Source organism: Eumetopias jubatus, unplaced genomic scaffold (assembly GCF_037043125.1).
Source record: "Eumetopias jubatus isolate StellerSeaLion01/CBP00866 unplaced genomic scaffold, mEumJub1_p1.0 scaffold_7, whole genome shotgun sequence".
NCBI lineage: Eukaryota > Metazoa > Chordata > Mammalia > Carnivora > Otariidae > Eumetopias > Eumetopias jubatus.
Genome location: NW_028274813.1, coordinates 145,571,727 through 145,586,428, shown reverse-complemented (window position 1 = coordinate 145,586,428; position 14,702 = coordinate 145,571,727). Strand labels below are relative to the sequence as shown.

The following is a 14,702-nucleotide window of genomic DNA, read 5'->3' as shown; positions in this document are numbered from 1 at the left end:
TAGAGAGACAACAGACTCTGCACTGAGTACGGAGCCTGATGCAGGGCTCGCTCTCACGACCCTCAGATCATAACTTGAGCTACAATCAAGAGACACTTAACCAACCGAGTCACCCAGGCATGCTGAAGTTTAACTTTATTTTGAATATGTGTGAATTATTTGAAAAAGTTAATGAGATTCAACATGGGTCAGATGCTCAAATAGTTATGGCGTAATCTTTTTCTAGGAAATATTGTTATTGAAGGAGCCCCATTAGACCTAGGCATATTACACTGGCAGGTTTTTTCCACTCACTCCAAAGGCTTTCTTGGGCATGCCCTGTTGCTGCCAGGCTTGCAGTCCTTGCCCTGTTGCAGAGCACATGTGCTGCACAGTGTAACTTGGGGCTTGGGCTTTGGGCAAGTTCCCAAAGAAATATGACATGTGACCAGGTCTAAGAGTATTGTGGATTTTCATGGCCTGCAGCATGAAGGATTAGATGTTTCTAAAAATCCTTCTTTTGGGGCACCTGGGTAGCTTTAGTCAATTAAGTGTCTGACTTCGGCTCAGGTCATGATCTCGGGGGTCCTGGATCGAGCCTGCATCAGGCTCCCTGCTGAGCAGGGCATCTGCTTCTCCCTCTGCTTTTGCTTCTCCCCCTGCTTATGCTGTCTCTCAAATAAATAAATAAAATCTTTTAAAAAAAATAAAAATCCTTCTTTCTATGTAATATATAAAAAACTCTGGATAAACTCTCAAAAACAAAACCTTGAGTGCTCAATATGGCAGGCGGAACATACCCTAATAGAAATCCTCAGAGACCAAGACTGCAGGGAGTTAAGGGAGTGAGGAAGCAGCTGCATCAGTTCGATGGGAGGGCTGACAGCAATCTGGTGGGAGGAAGGTGGAGTGCAAAGGGAGAAGGCAAGAAATGTTGGGCATGAGGATAGGGAGCAGTGCGGTCTGAATGCCAACTACTTGTTAGGTCTGAAAACCACTAAGATGAGAGTTCAGGTTAAAGTGGCTACAGTGTGGCAGCGCTTCTGGTCACCTGTAGAGATAAAAAGAGGACACTGAGAGCAATTGAAGAGTGAATTGGACAGAAGGCAACCTGGAATCACACTGGGAGGTGCCCAGTGTTAAGACGAAAGATGTAGAGGGAAATGCAAGAGTTATCCTTTAAGAATTGAGAAGGACTGTTGTAGCAAAGAGAGATCTTTTTTTCTTCAAGATTTTATTCATTTATTTGAGAGAGAGAGTGCGAGCGAGAGAGAAGCAGAGGGAGAGGGAGAAGTAGACTCCCCACTGAGTAGGGAGCCTAATATGGGGCTCCATCCCAGGACCCTGAGATCATGACCTGAGCTGAAGGCAGCCGTTTAACCAACTGAACCACCCAGGCTCCCCATAAAGAGAGATCTTTCATTGTTTCGTCTGTCTCTATTGATTCTGATGGAAATTCAACCATCATTCTTTTTTTTTTAATTTTAATTTTTTAAAGATTTTATTGATTTATTTGAGACAGAGAGAGAGGGAGCAAGCACTAGTAGAGGGAAAGGGCAGCGGGAGAGGGAGAAGCAGACTCCCTGGTGAGCAGGGAGCCCGATGTGGGGCTCCATCCCAGGACCCTGAGATCATGACCTGAGTGGAAGGCAAACACTTAACTGACTGAGCCACACACGAGCCCCTCAACCATCATTCTTTTTTTTTTTTTTAAAGATTTTATTTATTTATTTGACAGAGAGAGACACAGTGAGAGAGGGAACATAAGCAGTGGGAGTGAGAGAGGGAGAAGCAGGCCTCCTGCAGAGCAGGGAGCCTGATGCGGGGCTCGAACCCAGGACCCTGGGATCATGACCTGAGCTGAAGGCAGACGCTCAACGACTGAGCCACCCAGGCGCCCCTCAACCATCATTCTTATTGTTCTGTATGAAATGCCTTTTTCTCCCCCTTTGGCTGCATTTAATATTTCATGATTTTTTTTGTTTGTTTGTTTTATTTTTCTGCAATTTGACTAAGATGTGTATGTATTTTTTTGCTTCATCTTCTTGGGGTACATTTAAGTTATGTGCATCTCTGGCTTGATATTTTTCCCCCCACCAAATTTGGAAACTTAATAACCATTTTTTCCTGTTCTGTTCTCATTTTGTTCTTTGCTAAGAAAGATTAATGCATTTCTGTTTGTTTTGTAGGTCTTTCTTTTGGTTAATCAGCTTGGCTAACTGTATTGATCTGTTTTCAGGGTCAGGCTGTTCTGCTTTGTTGGGTCTAAATCTGCTGTAAGCCATCTAAGAAATTCTTTGTTTTGTATTTTCAGGTCTCCTATTTCCATTTGGATCCTTATTTTATAGTTCTGTAAAGCTCTCCTGACAGTTATCTCTTCACTCTGTATTTTTTACTGTATGTATATTTAAAACATGTTCCTGATAGTTGTGTTAAATTTCTTGTTTGGTAATTTTACCACTTGGGCCAGCTGTCAGTCTGCTACTATTGGCAGTTTTTTTCTCTTGATTATAATCAGTTACTGGTTCTGCTTCTTTACATATCTGTAGTTGTTAATGTATTCCAGAAGTTTCACATGTTACTTTGTATTGCCTCTGTGTTCTGTCAACGTTTTCTGGAGAATGTGGAATTTTATTCTCATAGATGGTTCATTACCTGACAGTTCTCCCCAATCCTTTGAGAACTTGGTTCTAGACTTTTTTTGTTGTGGTTTATTTTTGTTTTGCACCTAGACCTGGTTTCTGTGTTCTCATTCTATAGGATTTAGAATCTTTTTTGAGGTTTCAGTGGGAACCTCTGCACCTTGACCAACTCCATCTAACTTGGTTGGACTGGGACCTCAGACTGTCTCCCTAGCACTGGGTAGCTGTAGAATCCCTCTAGCCTTCCAGCATTTCCTTTATGCTGGGTTCTTCAGGGTCCCACAAATGCTCAGTTTTGGAATCAGTCAGTAATTTGGGATAGTCTGTATGCATATTTTATGATTTCTCCCTCACTTCTCATTGCTCTGGCAGGACTGAATTCCAGCCTCTGATTGTAGTCTAATAAACACTGCCCTGTCAGCTTGCATGCTGGTTTCCCTTGTGGTCAAAGGTTGTACCTATTCCAGTTTTGATTGCTTTAGCTGTTCTCCAGGAGCTTCAAACAGTTTTTGAAAATATTTTGTTCAGGGTTCATAGTTATTATTAGTAGAGACTTAGTCCAGTGCACCCTAAGTCCCCATCACCAGAACTTCTAACTCAGTCTAGTTTAGAATTGTAAGCTTTTAGGATGAAGCCTGTCACTTCTGAGTTATTCACACCTCACAGCAAACCTTTGGTTTTTGACACTTCCTAAGCACTGAAAGGCTAAGGGAGTCCTTGGTTTCTTCTTAATTTCTTCCTCACATGCTCAGTTAAAAAAAAAAAAAGCAAGTCTTAGGCGCTATGAGAATAACTGGAGATGAGGAGCAGAGAGTTTCAAGTAGTTCAGGGAAAGGGTTGTATGTACTGGAGGTGGGAAGTCCCAACTATAGACCCCAGCAATGCATACGTTCATTGATTGATTGTAATTTGTTTCCCAGTATTTCTTATTTCCCTTATTTTTTATACCATGTTTAACTCAGAGTGGTTCTTTTACCTGTGAATCACTGAGAGTTGACTTGATGGTACATGAAAGAATCCCATGTCATCTCTGGCTTATCTTACAGAGGAAAAGAGCAAGAGACTGTGGACACTGCCTGGTCATGGGGGGTGGTCAGGGACTCCTACCTTCCCATCCAGCTCCACTCACTCTGCATTTAACTTGCTCAGCTTGTTTCCTACTCAGAGTGGCTGTGACGTTTTCTTTAATTACATTGATAATTGGCTAATTTACTGGGTGCTGTGCATGATGAAGCAGGAGTTACTTGACCATCACATCTTTCCGCTGCATTAAACTATGAAAGTTGTCTTTGTTGTTTGTTAACATATTTTATCCATTCATTTAAAAATAACACATGTAAGTCTGAGTTTCCTCTACTTTTGTACTGCCATTTCATAGTAGAAGCTCGTAATTTCCATTTTCTTAGACTGCTTAAGACTCTTGACTTTTCTTAAAAAATATTTTTTATTTATTTTCTTAAAGTAGGCTCTGCACCCAAGGTGGGGCTTGAACTCACGACCCCATGATCCAGAGCCGCATGCTCTACCAGTTGAGCTAGCCAGGCACCCCAGTCTCTTGATTTTTATAAACCTCCTAGCTCCACTCTCATTTGTCCAGGCTGCAGCTCTGGCTGTATGTCAGTGTTTGGCTGTGGAGTCTACTCACCCGTCGAGCCCAGTGTTTGAAGACTGCAGCTCCAGTGAGGCCACAACGCCTGTCCCTGTACAGCATGTTCGCCCTGTCAGAGCAAAGAAGCGCAAACAGTCACCTGCCCCTGCTCTGCCTATTGTGGTTCAGCTCATGGAAATGGGATTTCCTAGAAGGAACATAGAGTTTGCGCTGAAGTCACTCACTGGTGCCTCTGGGAATGCTGCTGGCTTGCCAGGTATATTGTTTTCCTTGTGGGTGCTTCACTTACTGTGGCCCACACATTTGTTTGTAGGTTTACCTTAAAATGCTAACATCAGCAGCCTGCAGGCAGGCTGGTGCTGTGGATCCTCACTGTGGGTGCACTGTGTGCTTGCTTGTAGGCGTGGAGGCCTTGGTTGGGTGGCTGCTGGACCATGCTGATGTGCAGGTCACAGATCTCTCGGATGCAGACACAGGGTCTGAGGAGTGTTCAGATGAGGAGGTGGTGGAAGATGTGGACGACTTGGCCTACGCTGTGGTCAGTGCCTCCTGTGTGGTTGCTCCACCTCTTGTGTCAACCTGATCTGTGCTCTGGGTTTCCTGCATGCTGTTCCATGGGGCCTCTTTGCGGTTCTTCCGCACACATAATGAAGCTGCTAAGTGCTGACTGGGTTTTCTGTGCCTTAATTACTTTAGCTTTAAAGCAGACCCTTGTTCCAACATCTAATGATGTTGGGTAGCCATTAGACTATGCTTTATTTAAAAAGCATGTTTTATATGACACAGTGACTTCTGATTTAAGTAAATCATTTCATGGGATTAATTTGGCAATGTCTCAAATTTTCCACACTTTTAGCTTTTCATATTCATTCTGTTTACTATATTGTTTAATATTTTTAAAATGAAGAATTTTATAGTGAAAATACAGCATAATATTTCATACTTTATTTTTTAATATTAAAGATTTCACATACTTCTTTTTAAGTAGGTTTATCTGGCTCACAATTTTTAAAAAAAATATTTATCTCTTGTAGTCTACTGGTGCTGTTGTGACAGAGAGCCAGACGTACAAAAAACGAGCTGATTTCTTGAGTAATGATGATTATGCTGTGTATGTGAGAGAGAATATTCAGGTGAGTAAATGTCTTAGCCTGGAGCTTTACTCAGGTTTCCAGTCAGTAGTGTTCGAGCATCTTAGAAAGTCAGAAGCCTGCTGGGGGAGGGCATAGCCCCCAGCAAGGAGGCCACTGTCACTGGAGTAGAGGACAGAGGAACAGAAGATGAACAAGGGGTGCCAGAGCTAGAGAGCAAAAGGTGGTTTGTCCGTAACGACATGGCACAGACATATGTGCTTCTCAATTATCCCCATTTGGACCCTTAAAAAATCTATTTTTGCTTCTTTTTCTTAGACAATTTTTATTGCCAGCTAATTTTTAAAATCTAGTTAGGCTCTTTATATAGTCCTTTATGCATCTTAAATCCTTTCTTTTCTTGTTTTAATTCTTTTCTGGTTAGCATACTTAAGAGAAAATCCCAGAAATCATCTCATTTCATCTGTAAATATGTCAATATGTAATCCTAATAGATAAAGGATTTGTCTTTTTTTTTTTTTTTTTTTAAAGTAAGCTGTATGCCCAGTGTGGGGCTTAAACTCACGACCCCAAGATCAAGAGTCCCATGCTTTACTGGGTGTGCCAGCCAGGCAACCTGATAAAGGATTTGTTTAACATAACAACATTACTGTTACCTAACATTAGGTAACAAAATAAACAATAATTCCATAATATCATCTTATACCCAGTGCTTGCTCAGATTTCCCCAGTTTTCTCAGAAATTGCTTTTTAAAACAGTAATATTTTTGAATTTGGATCAAACAAGGTCATACACCTTACATTTGGGTGATGTCTTTCTGAAGTGTCTTTTAACCTAGAACAGTTTCCCCCTTTTTTTTCTCCTTTTCATGTCATTTATTTGTGGCTAAACTTTGTTGGATCACATCTTCCTCCTTCCCTCCTCTGCATTTCCTGTAAAGTCAGAATGAGGTCTGGTGGGGTTGAGGGGAGCTCTTGGACTCAGGCAGTGTCTTAGGCATGAATGCATCATATGGACCAGCATGCAGTGTTGTGGGTTAGGTCTTTTTAGTGTACTTCCATCTGCTAAGGAGTTCTCTATTGTTCATTTTTGTGCTTTGATAGCCATTCATGTCATCACCTAGACTCATCATGAGGGCTTGCACAATAGTGGTTTTCTAACTTTGTCATGCCTTCCAAATTTATTAGCTGGAGTTTATTCTTTGAAGAACTCTTTTTAAATCAACTCTAGTTACTCTTTATAATACATTTTATATAGGAAAGGCAGAATAAATGCTTGTTTTGTTTTAGTTTTGCTTTATCAATTTTCAGAATGGTAAATTGGTGCCATGGAACTTACAAAGGTGACCAAGAAATTTTGCTTATTATCATTGTGATGAATTTATTGGCTGATAAGGATTTGATGTGTTTCAACCATTAGTCCTATTGATCAAGGTGTTCTTTTGAATGAACACTTTGATCTTTGAGAGCTCCCTTGCTTTATGGCGCAAGTTGATCCATGTTCATTTATATATTTCCTGCCCCAGACCTTCAGCCAGCCAGTTTTCTAAAGAGCCCTGGTTCCTTTTAGTGTAAAATGATTTTAAGAGTACACTTTGGGTGCTAGAGGAAATCCTTTCTTAGAGAATAATGCTACTTATAATTGTTCATTTCATCTATACACTGGATTGGATTTTAATTTTAATCTTAGGTGGGAATGATGGTTAGATGCTGTCGAACATATGAAGAAGTGTGTGAAGGAGATGTGGGCAAAGTTATCAAATTGGATAGAGATGGACTACATGACCTCAATGTTCAGTGTGATTGGCAGCAGAAAGGAGGCACTTACTGGGTTAGGTATATTCATGTGGAACTTATTGGTAAGCCCATTCTTGAGTTCTTTTGCTTTTTCTTAAGTAGAGACAGAGTTCTCAGGAATAAATACTAATTATAGTTTACTTATTATTGTAATCTCTAGGCTATCCTCCACCAAGTTCTCCATCTCACATAAAGATTGGTGATAAAGTTCGCGTCAAAGCCTCAGTCACCACACCAAAATACAAGTGGGGATCTGTGACTCATCAAAGTGTGGGGGTTGTGAAAGGTAATATTATCCAGGCAACAAAATTCCAGATACTAGCTTTTCATCAGCTAATGTAATAAACTCACATTTTTTCATTCAAGTGCAAGAAAAACAAGTATGAAGAAAGCCTATAATATATAAATAGCATTGTTTTTTTTGCTTGTCAGTGCTCTCTAGTCCAGGAACACACCTATAGTTGAACAGAGTCAGGTTTATTAACTCATTACCACTCGGGAGGATGCATACCCTGGAAAATGAGGTGTTTCCATAAGTGGGTATAACAAAGGACTAATGGGGTTTGTGTTGGGTATTTTGGGAAGGGTTCAAAGGAGTGGGGTAATTCTAAGAATGCGTATCTTAATAAATATTAATCTATAAGGCAGGAAAAAAATGGAGCTAGGATGGAGTTAATGGTTAGCAAGGAAGCAATTGTTCATACTAACCAGGATGGGGGACGTTGGGGGTTAGGGAGGGTATCTGATTGTGTTTGTGCTTTGGATTAGATTTGAACTTGATCAGACTGACTAAAGAGTGGTTTTGCTTTTGTCTTGATGTGTCACAGTCACAGGGTAACCTTGTTTGATGTTGGTGTTCTGTAAACTGGTTCTGTCATTCTGCCAAATGGCCTATGTGTGAGTGGCCGACTCCCTCAGTTGGGGACTATTTCTGTCTCTCTCTCCTTTCTGCTATAATAAAATTTAGGACTAAATTTAAGAAATGGAAATGTGCAAATAATGTGAGTTAAGAACTGGAAACACAAAATTCTTTTCAGTTTATATTTAATGTGATCTTATTGAGATTTCAGATCAAACATGGTATACTTTAAAAGTTATCCTATGTCCATTTTAACAATTGCATGAGAAGTAATTAAAATGCATCTGGTTTTATTTTATCTTTAAACTCTTTTAAGGCCATAAAGAGATCCTGTTTTGTTGAACCTTGTACAAAACTCTTACAGTTGAATAGCTTAGATTAGAAATGGCCATAATGGTGGTGCTTCCCCCAGTGTGTGGGAGTGTTAGAATGTCTCAAGTTACATAAGAACAAATGGCTTATTTAACATTTTACTTTAACATGTTTCTTTACTTAAGAGGTTCTTAAAAGCTTTATAAGTCAAAACACATAAATTTTAAAAATAAGAACTTGGTTCAAAAGTTAATGTTTGAGTAGCAGAGTGTTCTCACCAAAGGACAAGAGATCTCTTAACATTATTGTTGTGATTTTTATTTCCTAAGATACTAAATGGAGTTTTGACTTGATGTAATTAAAAAAAAGAAACAAACTTATTGTGGAAAATTTCAAACATATACAAAAGTAGAGAATATAGCATAAAGAACCTCCTTGTGCCCATCACTTGGCTTTAATAGTTGTTAACCCCTGGCCAAAGTTGTTTCATCCATGTTTCCCTCCCTTGATTATTTTGAAGCTAATCCCTGATTGAGGTCATGTGTTAGTTCATCCGTAAGTATCTTAGTATGTCTCTCTAAAAGAGAACTACTCTTTGTAAAACGTAAATAACTACAATATATTTATCATATGATTAGGTATAGTTTAAATTTTTAACATTAGGCTTTTATTGGTGACTAAGATGTTTCAGCAGTTTCTATTGTGTCCTAGCTTTCAGTGCAAATGGAAAAGATGTCATTGTCGACTTTCCTCAGCAGTCTCACTGGACTGGGCTGTTGTCAGAAATGGAGTTGGTGCCTAGTGTTCATCCTGGGGTTACGTGAGTTAATTTTTATATTGCTAGATTTGTTTGGGAGGAATAGTTTTCTTTGGAATTAAATTTAATAAATTGTCTTAATTTAATAAATGACGTTATCTTTTTCTTATCAACGCACTGGTTGTTTTAAAAATAGGTGTGATGGCTGTCAGATGTTTCCTATCAATGGATCTAGATTCAAATGCAGGAACTGTGATGACTTTGATTTTTGTGAAACCTGTTTCAAGACCAGAAAACACAACACTAGGCATACGTTTGGCAGAATAAATGAACCAGGTATGGTAGAATGGTTATGCTCTTTTTCATTAAAATATTATTAATGAAATCATTATTGTGCACAGGTATGTTATTTAGTTTGCTCTTTAAAGTTCATGTTTATAGAGTGAGCACTGCACATTGTGCACAATAAAACAAGAAAGATGCACACACTTGAAAACTTGCTATCTTTTTTTTCAAGCAATGGGGGGCTATGGGCATTAGAATAACAGGGTTTGTTTGCTTGTATTTCCATAAATAACATTGAAAGGGTCTCAAGAAACTAATAAATGTTTTGTTGCATGGGGTGTGGAATTGGATAGATATATGTCTTTTATTATGTCTTTTTTTATTATGGCAGAATATGTACAACACAAAATTCGCCATTTTAATCACTTTGAAGTGTACAGTTCAGAGAATGTTGCACAACATCTCCACTATCTATTTCCAAAACTTTTTCACCACTCCAGACAGAAACTCTGTACCATTAAGCGGTAATTCCCCATTTTCCCCTCCCCCAGTCCCTGGGAATCAGCTTCCTGTCTCTGTGAATTTGATGACACCAGGTACCACATATAGGTGGAACCAAAATTTGCCTTTTTGCGTGTGGCTTATTTTACTAAGGATTATGTTTCCAGTGTTTTTTCCATGTTGTAACATGTGTCAGAACTTCATTTCTTTTTATGGCTGAATAATCTTTCATACATGCCACATATTGTTTATCTGTTCATCTATTAACAAACATTTGGATTTTTTCTACCTTTCAGCTATTATGAATAATGTTACTGTGAACATTGGTGTACAGATCTGTTTGAGTTCTTGTTTTTAAAATTGGGAGTGGAATTGCAGGGTCATATGGTAGTTCTTTGGGGAAACTCCAAACTGTTTTCCAGAGTGGCTGTACCATTTTATATTCCCACCAGCAGTAGATAAGGATTCCAGTTTCTCCATGTCCTCACCAACATTTGTTATTTTTCATGTTTTTTTAAATTACAGCCATCCTAATGGGTGAGAAGTATTATCTTGTGATTTTCATTTCAGTTTCCCTAATGACAAATGACATTGAGCCTGTTTTCATGTCATTTTGACCATTTATATATCTTTTTGGGGGATATGTCTATTTAAGTCCTTTGCCCACTTTTAAAGTCTTGATGTTGAGTTTTAGGAATTCTTTAAGGGGCACCTGGGTGGCTCAGTTGGTTAAGTGTCTGCCTTTGGCTCAGGTCATGATCTCAGGGTCCTGGGATCAAGCCCCATATCGGGCTCCCTGCTCAGTGGGGAGTCTGCTTGTCCCTCTGCTGCTCCCCAGGCTTGTGCTTTTTCACTTGCACTCTCGATTGAATAAAATCTTAAAAAAAAAAAAAGAAAAAGGAATTCTTTAAATATTCTGCACATTGAACCATGTCAGGTGATTTGCAAATATGTCATCCCATTCTTTGGGTTATCTTTTCACTTTCTTGATAGGATTCAGTGATGCGTAAGTTTTTAATTTTAATGAAGTCCATTTTATCTATTGTTTCTTTTGTTGCCTGTGCATTTGGTGTCATATTTGCTTTCTGTGTCCATTTAAGAGACCATTGCTACATCCAAAGTCATGATTAGCACCTGTTTTTCTTTCTAAGGGGTTATAGTTTTAGCTCTTAAACTTAGGTTTTGATCCATTTTGAATTTATGTACTAAGAGTTCAATTTCATTCTTCTACATGTGTGCATCCAGTTTCCCAACACTACTTACTGAAAAGACTGTCCTTTCACCATTGAATGGTCTTGGCACCCTTTTTGAAAATCAACTGACCATTGATGTGAGAGTTTATTTTTAGGCTCCCAGTTCTGTTCTATTGGTCTATTTGCCTATCCTCATGCTAGTAGCAAACCATACATTGTGATTATGTTAGCTTTGTAGTAAGTTTTGATATTGGGAAGTGTGAATCCCTCCAAATCTGTTCTTGTTTTTCAAGATTGATTTGACTATTTGGTATCCTTTGAAATTCAGTATAAATTTGGGGATGGATTTTTCTACTTTGGTAAGCAATAGTTTTATAGGAATTGCATTTGCATTGAATTTGTATATTGATTTGGGCAGAATTGTCATTTTAATAATATTAAGTTTTCCAGTCCATGAGCAAAGGATATCTTTTCCATTTACTTAGACCTTCTTTCTGCAATTTTTCTTTCAGCAATGTTTTGTGATTTTTCAGTGTATCAAGTCTTGTACCTTCTTGATTAAATTTATTTCTAAGTATTTTTTATGCCATATTAAACGGAATTCTTAATTTCCCTTCTGGAATGTTTGTTGCTAGTATAGAGAAATATACACTACACTTTCAGCACATTTTGTGTGTTGAATTAATATCCAGCAGCTTGGCAGAATTTTATTTATTGTCTCCTGTGGTTTTTTTTGGTGTGGTTTCTTTTGGGTTTTCTACATATTAGATCATGTTATCTATGAACCAAAATGATTTTACTTATTCCTTTCCAATTTGGGTGCCTTATATTCCTTTTTCCTGCTTTAGCTAGTTCTTCCAGTACTAAGTTCAATAGAAGTAGAAAAGGTGGGCATCCTTGTCTTGTTCCTGAATTTAGGGGGAAAGCTTTAGTCTTTCACTATTGAGTATAATGTTAGTTGTGGGTTTTTCATAAATAGCCTTTCTCATGTTGAGGAAGTTCCTATCTAGTTCTAATTTGTATTATTCTCTTCTGTGGGGGATTTATAGAATCTAGTGTTAGCTCCTTTTCAAGGCTAACTTAGAATAATTTCTTCTTTTTTCTTGATCGGCCTGCTATGGGTTTATCAGTTTAATTAGTCTTTTCAGAGAGAGAAATTTTGGCTTTTTTGCTATTTCTCATATCTTTATTATTTCTTTCTTTTTCCTATGGAATTGGGTTTAGCTTGATTCCCCCCCCCACCCCAGTCTTCTTGAGGTTAATGTTTATCTCATTTTCTCACTCTGTCTTTTCTAATATATGAGCTTAAAAAGATTTTTAAATTTGTTTTTAAGCAAGGCTTAAGCTGTATCCTGCACTACTGCTATATAGTGATAGTTCATTACTTATTTCAAAGTATTTTTAAAATTCCCTGAGAATTATTTTTTTGTATTCATTGGTTTTTAAATTTCCAAACACATCAGCATTTTTACTGGTTTCTGCATTGCATTCAGAGTATGTATCCTGATTGACCTTTGACACTTTTTGAAACTTGTGTATGATTATATAACTTAGTATGTGATGGGATTTTATAAATGCTTTATGTGCGCCAAAAAAAAAAGCCTCCTGCAGTTCTTTGGCAAAGTTAGCATTTACTTAGTGTATCTTTATTTGTTTACTATTTTTAAAGATTTATTTATTTTAGAGAGAGAGAAGAGAGTGCATGTGAGGGGGGAGGGGCAGAGGGAGAGTTAGAATCTCAAGCAGACTCACTGCTGAGCACAGAGCCTGACACTGGGCTTGATTCCAGGACCCTGAGATCATTACCTGAGCCAAAATCAAGAGTTGGGTACTTAAACGACTGAGCCACCCAGGCATCCCTTAGTGTATCATTTTTTAGCCTTTAACCTTCAATCATTGTGTATTCCTGTATTTTCGATATATTTCTTATAAGTTGTAAATAGTTTTTTTAAATTCCAATATGATGATGTTTGTCTTTCATATGGATCATTTAGGTATTTAAAGCAATTGCTGATGTATTTTTATTTAAATTGACCACTTCTCAGTGTTTTTTATTTGTTCGGCCTGTTCTCTATTCTTCTATATTCCATCTTCATTTGGGCTGATAAGTTTTATATTATTTAACACCCCAGCCCCTCCCCACTTTTTGGCTTAGAAGTTACACACATTTTTAGTATATGTTTAATCTATATAAGTAGTGTATATGTTATACACATTTTTTAACAGTAGTTACTCAGAATATTTAAACATCCATTTTTGACTTACAAAATCTAATATTATTTAGTATTTTTATTCTCTCCTAAGCAGTGCAAGGACCTTAGATCCCTTTAACTTTATTTAGCCTCTTCTGATTTAAAATTGTAATGTTTTTATTGTGTTTTACAATTTTACACATACACATTTTTAACATACAAGACATAGTATTGTTATTATATATAGCCAGTATTTAGATTTTTTCGCATACTTAATATTTCATTTTTTTCTATGTCTCATTTTTTATCTATCATCATTTTTCTCATACCTGAATATTAGCCCTTAATATTTTCCTTAATGCATTTCTGTGGTTATGAATTACATTTTTGTGTGTCTGAAAATGTCTTATTTCTTCTCCATTTTATTTTATTTATTTTTTTTTTTTTTAAAGATTTTATTTATTTATTCATGAGAGACAGAGAGAGAGAGAGAGGCAGAGGGAGAAGCAGGCTCCCAAGGAGCAGGGAGCCCGATGTGGGACTCGATCCCAGGACTCTGGGATCGTGACCTGAGCCGAAGGCAGACGCTTAACCATCTGAGCCACCCAGGCGCCCTCTTCTCCATTTTAGAAAAATACTTTTGGTAGGAATTTTCTTTAAAAATATTATTCCATTGTAATTCAGCTTATATTATTTCTGTTGAAGTCAGCTGGAAGTACAGTTATTGTTCCATTAAAGCTAATCAATTTTTGTATTTCCTCTTAGTTTGTTTTTGAGATACTTTTTTGTTTTTATCTTACACAAATTTTACATGTGCATAGAAATGTGTTTCTTTTCATTTATCTTCCTTGGGGTTAGCAGGACTCTGTATTTTTATTTTCTTTATTTTTTCTAGTTTTATTTAGCTATAATTGACATATAACATTGTGTAAGCTTAAGATGTACAGTATGATGATTTGGTACGTGTATATATTGCAAAATAATTACCACAATGAGGTTAGTTGGTTAGTTAACAAATCCATCATCTCACATAATTACCTGTGTGTGTGTGTGTGTGTGTGTGTGTGTGTGTGTGTGTGTGTGTGTGTGTTGGGTAGGTAAGAACATTTAAGATCTACTCTCAGCAACTTTCAAAGCAGGACTTCTTAAAAAATCTGTGGCTTGATATCTTTTGTCAGTTCTGGAAGTTTTTCAGTCAGTCAGTATTTCTTCAAATATTGTCTGTTGTCCTATTAGCTCTTCTAGTTTTGGGACTCCTCTTCCACCTGTGTCAGACCTTCTCTCTATCCTGTAAGTCTTTTCACCTTCTCATTTATATTTTCTAAGCTTTGGCTCCTCAGTTTTTCATTCTAGGTATTGTTTAGTAATTCTCTTTTCATCTGAGTCTAGTCTGCTAGTAAACCTATTCATTGAATTCTTATAATTTTAATTACTGTATTTAACAGTTCTAATCTTTGTTTTTAAAAATAGTTTTCAATTCTCTGT

The 14,702-nt window shown here is 37.5% G+C and overlaps 1 protein-coding gene across 5 annotated transcripts in view; it reads left to right on the top strand.

Annotated features, from left to right (window-relative positions):
• HERC2 (HECT and RLD domain containing E3 ubiquitin protein ligase 2) overlaps positions 1-14,702 on the top strand; it is a 253,596-nt gene that overhangs the window by 147,719 nt on the left and 91,175 nt on the right. For all 5 annotated transcript variants that reach the window (XM_088024974.1, XM_088024976.1, XM_088024975.1 and 2 more), the window contains exons 46-52: positions 4,219-4,486; positions 4,632-4,768; positions 5,265-5,363; positions 7,012-7,180; positions 7,279-7,404; positions 9,001-9,109; positions 9,243-9,382. In XM_088024974.1, the coding sequence (XP_087881100.1) occupies positions 4,219-4,486; positions 4,632-4,768; positions 5,265-5,363; positions 7,012-7,180; positions 7,279-7,404; positions 9,001-9,109; positions 9,243-9,382 (1,048 nt within the window). The remainder of the gene's footprint in view (positions 1-4,218; positions 4,487-4,631; positions 4,769-5,264; positions 5,364-7,011; positions 7,181-7,278; positions 7,405-9,000; positions 9,110-9,242; positions 9,383-14,702) is intronic.